Source organism: Acanthochromis polyacanthus, chromosome 13, assembly GCF_021347895.1.
Source record: "Acanthochromis polyacanthus isolate Apoly-LR-REF ecotype Palm Island chromosome 13, KAUST_Apoly_ChrSc, whole genome shotgun sequence".
NCBI classification, from domain to species: domain Eukaryota; kingdom Metazoa; phylum Chordata; class Actinopteri; family Pomacentridae; genus Acanthochromis; species Acanthochromis polyacanthus.
The window spans coordinates 22,184,252-22,196,795 of NC_067125.1; the positions used below are offsets into that span (position 1 = coordinate 22,184,252).

The 12,544-nt window shown below is 47.9% G+C and overlaps 1 protein-coding gene across 1 annotated transcript in view; it reads right to left on the reverse strand.

Moving 5' to 3' along the window:
• The window catches only part of LOC127536874 (uncharacterized), a 158,081-nt gene extending 147,655 nt beyond the window's left edge, over positions 1-10,426 (reverse strand). The window contains exons 1-2 of the mRNA XM_051958256.1: positions 10,304-10,426; positions 7,613-8,495 (exon numbers count right to left, since the gene is read on the reverse strand). Coding sequence (XP_051814216.1) covers positions 7,613-8,495; positions 10,304-10,426 — 1,006 coding nt within the window. The remainder of the gene's footprint in view (positions 1-7,612; positions 8,496-10,303) is intronic.
• Between the last annotated feature and the right edge of the window lie 2,118 nt (positions 10,427-12,544).

Consider the following 12,544-nt stretch of genomic DNA (forward strand, 5'->3'; position numbering starts at 1 on the left):
GCATGCAATATTATTCGGCCCCCTTGCATTAATACTTTGTAGCGCCACCTTTTGCTGCAATTACAGCTGCAAGTCGCTTGGGGTATGTCTCTATCAGTTTTGCACATCGAGAGACTGAAATTCTTGCCCATTCTTCCTTGCAAAACAGCTCGAGCTCAGTGAGGTTGGATGGAGAGCGTTTGTGAACAGCAGTCTTCAGCTCTGCCCACAGATTCTCGATTGGATTCAGGTCTGGACTTTGACTTGGCCATTCTAACACCTGGATACATTTATTTGTGAACCATTCCATTGTAGATTTGGCTTTATGTTTTGGATCATTGTCCTGTTGGAAGATAAATCTCCGTCCCAGTCTCAGGTCTTTTGCAGACTCCAACAGGTTTTCTTCCAGAATGGTCCTGTATTTGGCTCCATTCATCTTCCCATCAATTTTAACCATCTTCCCTGTCCCTGCTGAAGAAAAGCAGGCCCAAACCATGAGGCTGCCACCACCATGTTTGACAGTGGGGATGGTGTGTTCAGGGTGATGAGCTGTGCTGCCTTTTAGGCCAAACATATCGTTTTGCATTGTGGACAAAAAGTTCCATTTTGGTTTCATCTGACCAGAGCACCTTCTTCCACATGTTTGGTGTGTCTCCCAGGTGGCTTTTGGCAAACTTTAAACGAGACTTTTTATGGATATCTTTGAGAAATGGCTTTCTTCTTGCCACTCTTCCATAAAGGCCAGATTTGTGCAGTGTACGACTGATTGTTGTCCTATGGACAGACTCTCCCACCTCAGCTGTAGATCTCTGCAGTTCATCCAGAGTGATCATGGGCCTCTTGGCTGCATCTCTGATCAGTCTTCTCCTTGTTCAAGGGGAAAGTTTAGAGGGATGGCCGGGTCTAGGTAGATTTGCAGTGGTCTGACACTCCTTCCATTTCAATATGATTGCTTGCACAGTGCTCCTTGAGATGTTTAAAGCTTGGGAAATCTTTTTGTATCCAAATCTGGCTTTAAACTTCTCCACAACAGTATCTTGGACCTGCCTGGTGTGTTCCTTGGTCTTCATGATGCTCTCTGCACTTTAAACAGAACCCTGAGACTATCACAGAGCAGGTGCATTTATACGGAAACTTGATTACACACAGGTGGATTCTATTTATCATCATCAGTCATTTAGGACAACATTGGATCATTCAGAGATCCTCACTGAACTTCTGGAGTGAGTTTGCTGCACTGAAAGTAAAGGGGCCGAATAATATTGCACACCCCACTTTTCAGTTTTTAATTTGTTAAAAAAGTATAAAATATCCAATAAATTTCATTCCACTTCACGATTGTGTCCCAATTGTTGTTGATTCTTGACAAAAAATTAAAATTTTATATCTTTATGTTTGAAGCCTGAAATGTGGCGAAAGGTTGAAAAGTTCAAGGGGGCCGAATACTTTCACAAGACACTGTACATGTCAATAAACTGGTCGGACACAAAACGTGATACGACAATGTCGATTACTATCGTCACACTGTCGTTCTAAATATAAACTATTGTTGAGCAGACTGAGAACAGTCACATGAATGAGAGTTCGTTTAAAAATGTCTGTAAAAGCATTTATTGATTCCATAAATATCATCATCAGTCACCTTTACACACTGAATGTAGTGCCGTCGCGGTTCCTGGTTAAGGAATAACAAGATGCCATTTTCTCAGTAAATGGGCAGTTTGAGGCTTGATGTTGCCCAATTCAAAACACCAAGAGCTTGGACATTCAGTTAACTTCTATATCACATATGGTGATAAATCTACTTAGACACAGTGTCTATCTTTTCACCCAATCACCACTGTGCGTATTTAACAGTCATGGAAACAGGCTCTGGTGATCCAAGAGGGGAAGTTATTATTTAACAAGTACTGTGTAACTTTCTCACCAACTTGATATTTAGATCCTGACCAGACCCTGATTAGACCTCCTCCATTACAGAAAACCCCACCTCCTCTCTGCTGCTTACTCATGCACTATTCAGTACTTTCTTTTCCTCGTGTGTGTGTGTGTGTGTGTGTGTGTGTGTGTGTGTGTGTGTGTGTGTGTGTGTGTGTGTGTGTGTGTGTGTGTGTGTCTGTGTGTGTCTGTGTGTGTCTGTGTGTGTACATGTCTGAGTAGAGGGGGTGTGTGTATTAGAAAGTCCTCAATTTCACACATGCTTAATCTTGAGTGAGTTTGGCGTGAAGGGATTTGTGGAGGAGTGTGTGTGTGTTGGGGGTGTAAGGTAGGAAATGAGGGAGGAGGGAGAGAATTGGCGATTGTGGGGGAGCAGGACGCTCCTGTTCATTGGAGTGACAGAAGGAACTCTGGTCTGCTGTCCGCTCTGTTTCCTCTTTTTCTACTTTAGTTCTCTGTCTGTCTCTCTTAGTTTTCATCTTGGCCCTTTCACTTTGCTTTATCCTTTCAGTCAGGCTTCTCTTAGCAAGATTTTAAACCATTTTTAGCCATTTAGTGTGTAACATGACATTGGTATGTCACTGTTCACTCATTATGACAACATTTGCTACTTTTAAAGCAATCCTCCTAATTGGTTTCATGTTCTCTTTGAATGAGACTTCTATGAAACTGAGATGATTATTGTGTGCATACTAGTGACCCAAAGCATTATATCTCACTCATAAAGTAAATAATGCCAAGTATCTAATTGGATTTGTAAGATGAGAAGTAACTATTTGGTTGTCTCAGTCATAGGTAAGACCTGAATCACTGAAAAGGGACCAAAGCATGACAGAAAACTGGCCTTGTAGAGTGCTCCCACATGAGCAGTAAGGAATATCTACTTAAGGCCAATTCAAGGTTCTCACATGACCAGGGCAGACTTTGTAATTGGATATTGGATGCACACATGATTCTACTGATACCACAGCTGTATTGGGACAGCTGTATTGCCCCATTTACTACACACAGAAAAACACATGCCATTTCTGTGGATGCTTCTAAAATAATGGCTGTGCATTGCATGTTTTACAGAGTCGAACACCACAGGCAGAGATAGCACAAGATTTATAGAGAATATAGAATGTCACTGAGGGGACACTAATGATGGAAAAATATAGAAATCAAAGCAGCTACTGCAATTACAACTTTATAATTCATTAATCTTTTGGTGTAGGTGACTGAAAATATCCTTGTACAGTTTCACAGTTTTCTGTATTCATTGTATTTGTATTTATTTCTTGTACATGTGCAGTTGCAATTAAGTCCAGTCACAACTTTTTGACTGGACATCCATCCTCAGACGATCTGTGTAAAGACTTCCGCTCTGTTTGGAGGAATGGAGAGACTCCATCAGCAGACAACAGGGCTTTGCACAGTTAATACTTTGACATTTTCCAGTAAGAAAACTGCAAACATAATTTATACAATTTGCAATACCTGAATTAGGCTCCACTGCTTCAGTTTCAGGAGCCATTGTGGGCACTAATTGCCATGGCTTCTGGGAAAGCTCTGTGTGATAACTTCAGGTTCGAAATAAAACACAATGCAGTGCAATGTCAGCTGTTTCACAAATATTTTTGCAGTTGGTTCACATGGATTCTGTGTGTGTGTGTGTGTGTGTGTGTGTGTGTGTGTGTGTGTGTGTGTGTGTGTGTGTGTGTGTGTGTGTGTGTGTGTGTGTGTTTCCCACACTGAACGCCTAGTAGCCTAGTTCCTCTGGCTGCTAGAGCTACCTAAAGACTTCCTCTCTCACACTCCTGTCTGACCTTTCCTCTTCCTCCCACACTCCTCGGCCACCCCACTTCTCTGTCAGTCAGATAAGCATCAAGTCACACACACACATCGACCCCAACCATGCTGCATTACCTCTGTACAGTATGTTCACTGCTGGGATGTGGAGCCTGAGTCCTGGGAACTGTTTGGGATGAGAAGATTTGCGTGGTGTGTGTGTGTGTGTGTGTGTGTGTGTGTGTGTGTGTGTGTGTGTGTGTGTGTGTGTGTGTGTGTGTGTGTGTGTGTGTGTGTGTGTGTCTGTGCTGCCTTTGCTAAGTAGCATTAGAAGCAGATAAACAGCCATCTGACTGTGTGGGCTTTTATCTTCACCTGAACATCATCACTGTCTGCATTAATGATACGCATTTCACACTTCTTTAGATGCTGCAACACATATGAGTGCGCACACACACACACACGCACACACACACACACACACACACACACACACACACACACACACACACACACACACACACACACAGAGAGAGAGAGAGAGAGAGAGAGAGAGAGAGATCTTCTGCAACATTTTTTGTCCCCATGCAGTTTGTGTGATTCTTTGTAACATTTTTTTTCTTCCCCTTGGTGCAGTAAAAAGCATTTTAATACAAATTAATATAAATTTCTGCAATGACACTTTTCAAATATTTCTTTGTTTTAATACCCATCATGATATATGATCATGTCACGGTCAGGCGGTGTGAACCCAAGCAGCAGACAAAACAGGCAGGTGGGTGAATTAAATAAGGAATTTATTAACAGGATTTTAAACCAAAAAACACTCTATAGGGGAGGTGTAGAGAATAAACAGAACCGGGGCTGAAGGGGAATAAAACTAAACTGAGCTAAACTAAAGGTGATGGCCAAGGGCCGCGAAGAAGGCTAAACTGAAATAAACGGGGAGAGGCGACTCGCGTAATGGCTGGGGTTTCAGGAGACAAGGTGGGGGGCTGAACTGAGGGAACCAATGGCGGGGACATGGCGAAGACAGAGGAGCAGGCAGTCCAAGGAGCAGACAGAGGAGGGGTGCTGACCGGAAGACGGATTCCGGGGTGCAAAGGGAAGACGGAGCAGGCAAGGTAATCCACAAAACAGAGTCCAGATGGTGAAGCACTTGCGACGGGGTGCAGAGTGTGTCTGGCGTTAGAGTCCCTATATTAACCAAAGTAGCGACAACTGGGGATTTGACGCCATTTTGTTTCCATTCACTGTGCCACACACTAATGCACCCGTGACTGTGTGTGTACTCGCTTAGCTATTTGTGGATTGCTTACTGATTTCAAGACATGTTTTGGGCAAAATATTTTACTGACTTGTTTTGTCTGGATGTCCAAGATTGGATTATGGCCGTTTTTTTGTGGAATATTTTCATCTGTGACTAGTTATGAGCCTTCAAAGGTGAGTTGTGCTGTTTACGTTATTTGCTGTTTGTTGGACAAATGTGTTCATATTACCCGCTGTGGTAATCACATCTGAAAGTGGTCTATACTGGCGTATTCATGAGAATCAAAGCTTTCCATGGGTGTACAGGTAAAAGCCAGAAAATTAGAATATTTTCATAAACTTGATTTATTTCCGTAATTGCGAACAAAAGGTATAACTTTTACATTATATGTAATCATTGCACGCAGACTGATGCACTTCAAATGTTTATTTATTTAATTTTGATGATCATAGGTGGCAACAAATGAAAATCCGACATTCCGTGGGTCAGAAAATTAGAATATTGTGAAATGGGTCAAGTTTGAAGACACCTGGTGCCACCCACTAACCAGCTGATTAACTCAAAACACCTGCAAAGGGCTTTAAATGGTCTCTCAGTCCAGTTCTGAAGCTTACACAAACATGGGGAAGACTTCAGATTTGACAGCTGTCCAAAAGGCAACCATTGACACATTGCACAAGGAGGGCAAGACTCAAAAGGTTATTGCTGAAAAGGTTGGCTGTTCTCAAAGCTCTGTGTCCAAACACATTAATGGAGAGGCAAAGGGTAGGAAAAACTGTGGTAGGAAAAAGTGTACAAGCGACAGGGATCACCGCGCCCTGGTGAAGATTGTGAAAAAAAACCCATTCAAAAATGTGGGGGAGATTCACAAGGACTGGACTGCTGCAGGAGTCAGTGCTTCAAAATCCACCACCAAGAGACGCATGAAAGACATGGGTTTCAACTGCCGCATACCTCGTGTCAAGCCTCTTTTGAACAAGAAACAGCGCGCAAAGCGTCTCACCTGGGCTAAGGAAAAAAAGAGCTGGACTGCAGCTGAGTGGTCCAAAGTTATGTTTTCTGATGAAAGCAAATTTTGCATTGCCTTTGGAAATCGAGGTCCCAGAGTCTGGAGGAGGACAGGAGAGGCACAGGATCCACGTTGCCTGAAGTCTAGTGTGAAGTTTCCACCATCAGTGATGGTTTGGGGTGCCATGTCATCTGCTGGTGTCGGTCCACTCTGTTTCCTGAGATCCAAGGTCAACGCAGCCGTCTACCAGCAAGTTTTAGAGCACTTCATGCTTCCTGCTGCTGACCTGCTTTATGGAGGTGGGGATTTTATGTTCCAACAGGACTTGGCGCCTGCACACAGTGCCAAATCTACCAGTGCCTGGTTTAAGGACCATGATATTTCTGTACTCAATTGGCCAGCCAACTCGCCCGACCTTAGCCCCATCGAAAATCTGTGGGGTATTGTTAAGAGGAAGATGCAGAATGCCAGACCCAAAAATGCAGAAGAGCTGAAGGCCACTATCAAAGCAACCTGGGCTCTCATAACACCTGAGCAGTGCCAGAAACTGATCGACTCCATGCCACGCCGCATTAATGCAGTCATTGAGGCAAAAGGAGCTCCAACCAAGTATTGAGTACTGTACATGCTCATATTTTTCACGTTCATACTTTTCAGTTGGCCAACATTTCTACAAATCCTGTTTTTGTATTGGCCTCAGGTAATATTCTAATTTTCTGACCCACGGAATGTCGGATTTTCATTTGTTGCCACCTATGATCATCAAAATTAAATAAATAAACATTTGAAGTGCATCAGTCTGCGTGCAATGATTACATATAATGTAAAAGTTATACCTTTTGTTCGCAATTACGGAAATAAATCAAGTTTATGAAAATATTCTAATTTTCTGGCTTTTACCTGTATAATGTTTCTATCATCAAGTCTGCAACTTCGGTCAATTGAGCAAAATATGTTTGCACATCTCAAGATGGCCCGTATTTCATGCATCTCCATGCATGAAAATGGTCAAAGTTAAAATAACCACAACTGCCTAAAATCACAAACTTTTCTATCTGTCATTCACCCATACATCATAACATGAAAGTACATACATGGGACGAACCTGGGACAAAAACGATGATGAAGTCGGTTTCCATCCCACTCTCCGGACTTTATTTTCCCACAGTTTCCTTCTTTCACGATTACTGGGAAATCTAAACATGTGGAATCCCTTCTCCAATCGATTTATGTACCCAAAGGCACAACAGCCCGTCATTTTTCAGGTATTTAGGAAGCGAAAAAAGATCTAGAATTACTCTCTGCGGTGTAAACAACGTTAACAGGAAAACCCAGTGTTCATGAATAGGAAACAAAATGGCGCCCATAGATCACGTGACCAAAATTTTTTGGACCCGTCATGTCGCTACTCTGGTTAATATAGGGACTCTATCTGGCGTGAAGCATGAAACCTGAGGCAATGACCCAGCACTGGAGCAGGGAAGAGAGCCAGGCTTTATACTGGGCTGAAAGCTCATTGTGAGCAGCTGCGCTCGTTTTCTCATTCGAGCCAGCTGTGCCAGAGCACCGAGCAGGAGAGGGAGGAGCCATGACAGTACCCCCCCCCAATGTGCGCCTCCTGTCACACACTGGGCTGCTCGGGGTACCGGCAGGGTGACTTAGGGACTGGCAGGGATCCGGCAGGGGGGACCGCTCCGGGGGTCGGCCCGAGGGACAGGCGGGCTTGGACAGGGCGGGTGGGGGAGACAACGTTGGAGGACGGTCCAGGGGCTGGACAGGCTGGAGCTGGACAGGCTGAAAGGACCACTCCGGAGGACAGCCTGGGGGCTGGACAGACTGGGGCTGGACCGGGAACTGATAGCCAGGCCGACAGAGGTCCTCCGGCGGCTGGGCTGGGAACCGGCAGCTAAGTCGGTTGGGGCCTTCTGGAGGCCGGTCTGGGAACCGGCAGCAGGCCCGACGGGGACCCTCTGGAGGCCGGGCTGGGAACCGGCGGCGGGCCCGATGGGGACCCTTCTGGGGGCCGGGCTGGGAACCGGCAGCTGGCCCGACGGGGACCCTCCGGGGGCCGTGCTGATGGCCGGACTGGGACCGGTGGTGGCGGAACCCCTCCGGGGGCAGAACAGGATCCGGAGGCCGCTCCAGGGGCAGAACATGATCCGGGGTCGAGGGCCCCTCCGAGGGTAGAACGGGATCCGGGGCCGGGGACCCCTCCAAGGGTGAAACTGGCTCCGGAACAGGATTCCCCTCCAGGGGCTGAACTGGAACTGGGGCCGGAGACCCCTCCAGGAGCGAAATTGGAGCCATGGGCCCCTCCAGGGGCGGAGCTGGAGCTGGAGCCGGGGGCCCCACCAGGGGCGGAGGTGGAGCCGGGGGCCCCTCCAGGGGCAGAGGTGGAGCCGGGGGCCCCTCCAGGGGCAGAGGTGGAGCCGGGGGCCCCTCCTGGGGCAGGGCTGGAGCAGAGGACCCCTCCTGGGGCAGGGCTGGAGCAGAGGACCCCTCCTGGGGCAGGGCTGGAGCAGAGGACCCCTCCTGGGGCAGGGCTGGACCGGACTAGAACTGGACTGAACTAGGACTGGACTGAACTTGAGCTGGACTAGACTAGGATTGGACTGGACTGGAACTGGACTCGAGCTGGACTGGGCAAAAGCTAGACTGGACTAGGACAGGACTGGACTGGGACAGGACTGGACATGAGACTGGGGACCTTTCGGAGGGGTAGAACTGTCACTGGGGAGACTGGGGACTGAACTGAATCCAGAGCTGGGGACAAGGCTGGACTTGGGGACCCCTCAGGAAACAGGACAGGGGACTGGATACTGGATTGGAACTGGAATGGAGGGTCCTTTGGGGGACTGGACTAGATTTGGGACTGGGGATTTCTCGGGGGGCAGGTCTGGGGACAGGGCTGGATTCGGGATTAAGGAGACCACTCCTGCAGGAGGACCAATTGGGGGGATCACTGCAGGGGCGCCACATGGTGTTGGAGTGGCGTTACTGCCTTTCAGGGCAGGTGGGAAGGCGTTCAGCCTCTTTTGGGTTTGGGGGAAGGCGATACGCCTCCTCAAGGCTGCCGAAGAGGTGCTACGCCCCTTCGAGGGTTCAGGGGAGGCGTTATGCCTTTCTAAGGGCTTGGGGGAGGCAGTTCGCCTCATCAAAGCTGCCAAGGAGGCGTTTTGCCTCATCAAGGCTGTAGGGGAGGTGGAATGCCTCATCAAAGCTGCAGAGGAGACGTTTCACCTTAAATAGGCCTCGGGGTAGGCATTTAGCCTCAACAAGGACTCGGGAGAGGCGTCTTGTCTCCTCAAGGCTGTCGAGGGGGTGTTACACCCCTTCACGGTTGCCGAGGTGGCTTTACGTCTCATCAAGGATTCGGGAGAGGCGTTTTGCCTCGACAAGGACACGGAGGAGGCGGGACGCCTCAACAAGGCTGCAAGGGAGGCGGGACGCCTCCTTAAGGCTGCAGACGGAGCTTTTAGCTCCTTAGATGCTGCATGGAGAGCTTTTTGCTCTTTAGATGCTGCAGGAGAAGCTCCTTGCTCCTTAGATGCTGCAGGGGGAGCTTTTTGCCCCTTAGACGCTGCAGAGGAGGCTGGGAGCCTCAACACTGCAGGGGCCACATGGACCGAAGGCGGGGCAATGACTCCCACACGGACAGAAGGCTGGGTGATGGCCCCCACAGGAACTGAAGATGGGGCAATGGTCCCCACAGAAACCGAAGACGGGGCAATGTCCCCCACAGGAACCGAAGATGGGGCAATGGGCCCCACAGGAACCGAAGACGGGCTGATGGGCCCCACAAGGACAGGGGATGGGGTGACGGCCCCTAGATGGACCGAAGACAGGGCGATGGCCCTCATACAGCCAGAAGACAGCGTGATGGCCCCCACAGGAACAGGAGAGAGGGAGGCGGCACGGTGCCCCTCCTCAGCTGAGAGTGAGGAGGCATGGGGCCTCTCCTCCGCCGGGAGTGGAACGGCACGGGGCCTCTCCTTGGCTGGGAGTGAGGTGGCACAGGGCCTCTCTTCAGGAGGGAGTGAGACAGCGTCGACCCGCTCGGAGACAGTGGCGGCATCGACCTGCTCGGAGAGTGAGACAGCACAAGGCCCCTCCAAAGCTGCAGGCGAGGTGGCACGGGGTCCCTCAAGCACTGCAGAGGAGGTGACACAGGGCTCCTCTACGGTGTCTTCTGCAGCCGCGTCTACGCCGGGCTGATTTTCCGGCGGGTGGATCTATGGCTAGCCGGGGTATGTGGCCCGGTCAGCTGCTAAGGGAGCCACCGAAGTAGGGAGCGGCGAGCGGCGAGCCTCCAGCCCCTCAAAGAACTCCCTAGCTACCCCAGGATCTTGAGAGAGACCCTGGGGCCCATCACAGTTGGCCCAGGCGACCCTGAGGGACCTTAGGCCTGAGAGTGAGGCCTGAAAGGTTCCAATCGCCGGGTAGGGCGCCTCGGCCCCCATCGCTCCGAGACATTCGGCCATCCTCTCTGCTATTGCAGTAGCGGCTGCAAGTGTCTCGGAGATGGTGGAGGGCCATTTTGAAAAAAAAGTTTCGACTGCTGGGTTCTGGGGTGGCTGGGTCATTCTGTCATGGTCAGGCGGTGTGAACCCAAGCAGCAGACAAAACAGCCAGGTGGGTGAATTGAATAAGGAACTTATTAACAGAATTTTAAACCAAAAACACTCTATAGGGGAGGTGTAGAGAATAAACAGAACCAGGGCTGAAGGGGAATAAAACTAAACTGAGCTTAACTAAAGGCGACGGCCTAGGGCCGCGAAGAAGGCTAAACTGAAATAAACGGGGAGAGGCGACTCGCGTAATGGCTGGGGTTTCAGGAGACAAGGTGGGGGCTGAGCTGAGGGAACCAATGGCGGGGACGTGGCGAAGACAGAGGAGCAGGCAGTCTAAGGAGCAGACAGAGGAGGGGTGCTGACCGGAAGAGGGATTCCGGGGTGCAAAGGGAAGACGGAGCAGGCAAGGTAATCCACAAAACAGAGTCCAGATGGTGAAGTGCTCGACGGGGTGCAGAGTGTGTCTGGCGTGAAGCATGAAACCTTAGGCAATGACCCAGCACTGGAGCAGGGAAGAGAGCCATCCTTTATACTGGGCTGAATGCTCGTTGTGAGCAGCTGCGATCGTTTTCTCATTCGAGCCAGCTGTGCCAGAGCGCCAAGCAGGAGAGGGAGGAGCCATGACAGATGAAGAGATCAAACAACACTTACATTGTGGACTTCAGGTCAACAGATTCTCTTTATCCAATGTAAATAACCTTAGAAATGATTTGAAACAGTAACAAATGTGACAAAGAAGTATGAGGTGAGCTCAGAGAGGAGGCTAAAGAAAGCCACTGTGCTGGTCAGATCACCAAAATACTCAATATCACATCCTCCGCAGGAGAGGGAGGAGCCATGACAGATGAAGAGATCAAACAACACTTACATTGTGGACTTCAGGTCAACAGATTCTCTTTATCCAATGTAAATAACCTTAGAAATGATTTGAAACAGTAACAAATGTGGCAAAGAAGTATGAGGTGAGCTCAGAGAGGAGGCTAAAGAAAGCCACTGTGCTGGTCAGATCACCAAAATACTCAATATCACATCCTCCACAGTTGAGTATGCTAACTGCATAAGTGAGTAAAATCAGGAAAACATGCAATAAACAGCACTGAGAACCACACAACACTATTCACAGACCATTCGAAATAGGATCAACAATTATGGGAACAGAGGGAGAGTGATATGGCAGAAACCATTCATAAGCTCAAAGAATAAGACGGCTGGGATTAAATTTGCAAAAGAACATGCACAGAAAGCAGCTTTGGGAGATGTGTTATTTTGGTCCAAAGTCCAAATTTAGTCTACATAGATCTGCTGGTGGAACAGTTTTTGTGGGGAAGGCTGGAGAACATATTCCTACAAGACTTGTGAGGCGCAGGAGGCTAGAAATGTAAAAATCTGCAGTTGTTTTTCTCAATGGTGATTGTAGGTGAACTTGTATTTATTCCTAAAATTATGAACTTTGAGTTATACAGAGAAATTTGGATGGATACCAGTTGCTTGATGAAAAAATAGTCCTATAGTGACCTAAATCCCACAGAGCACCTAGCTCACTAATGTAGATGAAGTGAAAACTTTGCTGGTGGAAGATGGTGTAAACTTGGGGGAACTTTCACCACTGATATTATTACATTTGTTGTTTATTTTGAACTGTATAACCATTAAAACTGAGCACATGTGTGGAACACATCTTCAGTCTGAACAGGCCTGAACAGTGACAGCTCTCACAATCTGAACAGAACCTCCAGAAATCAGAACCGGAGTCTTCCTGTAAATTATATTAATTTAACAATCATCCATTTTTAATTGAAGTTTTTCTTGATAATTGTTAATAAGTAATGTCCAGAGTGAGACAAATTACTCTTGAAATAATCATTATTTTTCCTCTCATGATCTTAAATGATGGTTTTCAAACAGTCACTTTCTAGCAATTTGCCCTAATATTTTCACCAAGTCTATCTGGCCATATTGTAATTAAATATCTTTAATCTGATAATTTCACTTCATTAAAATATGTTA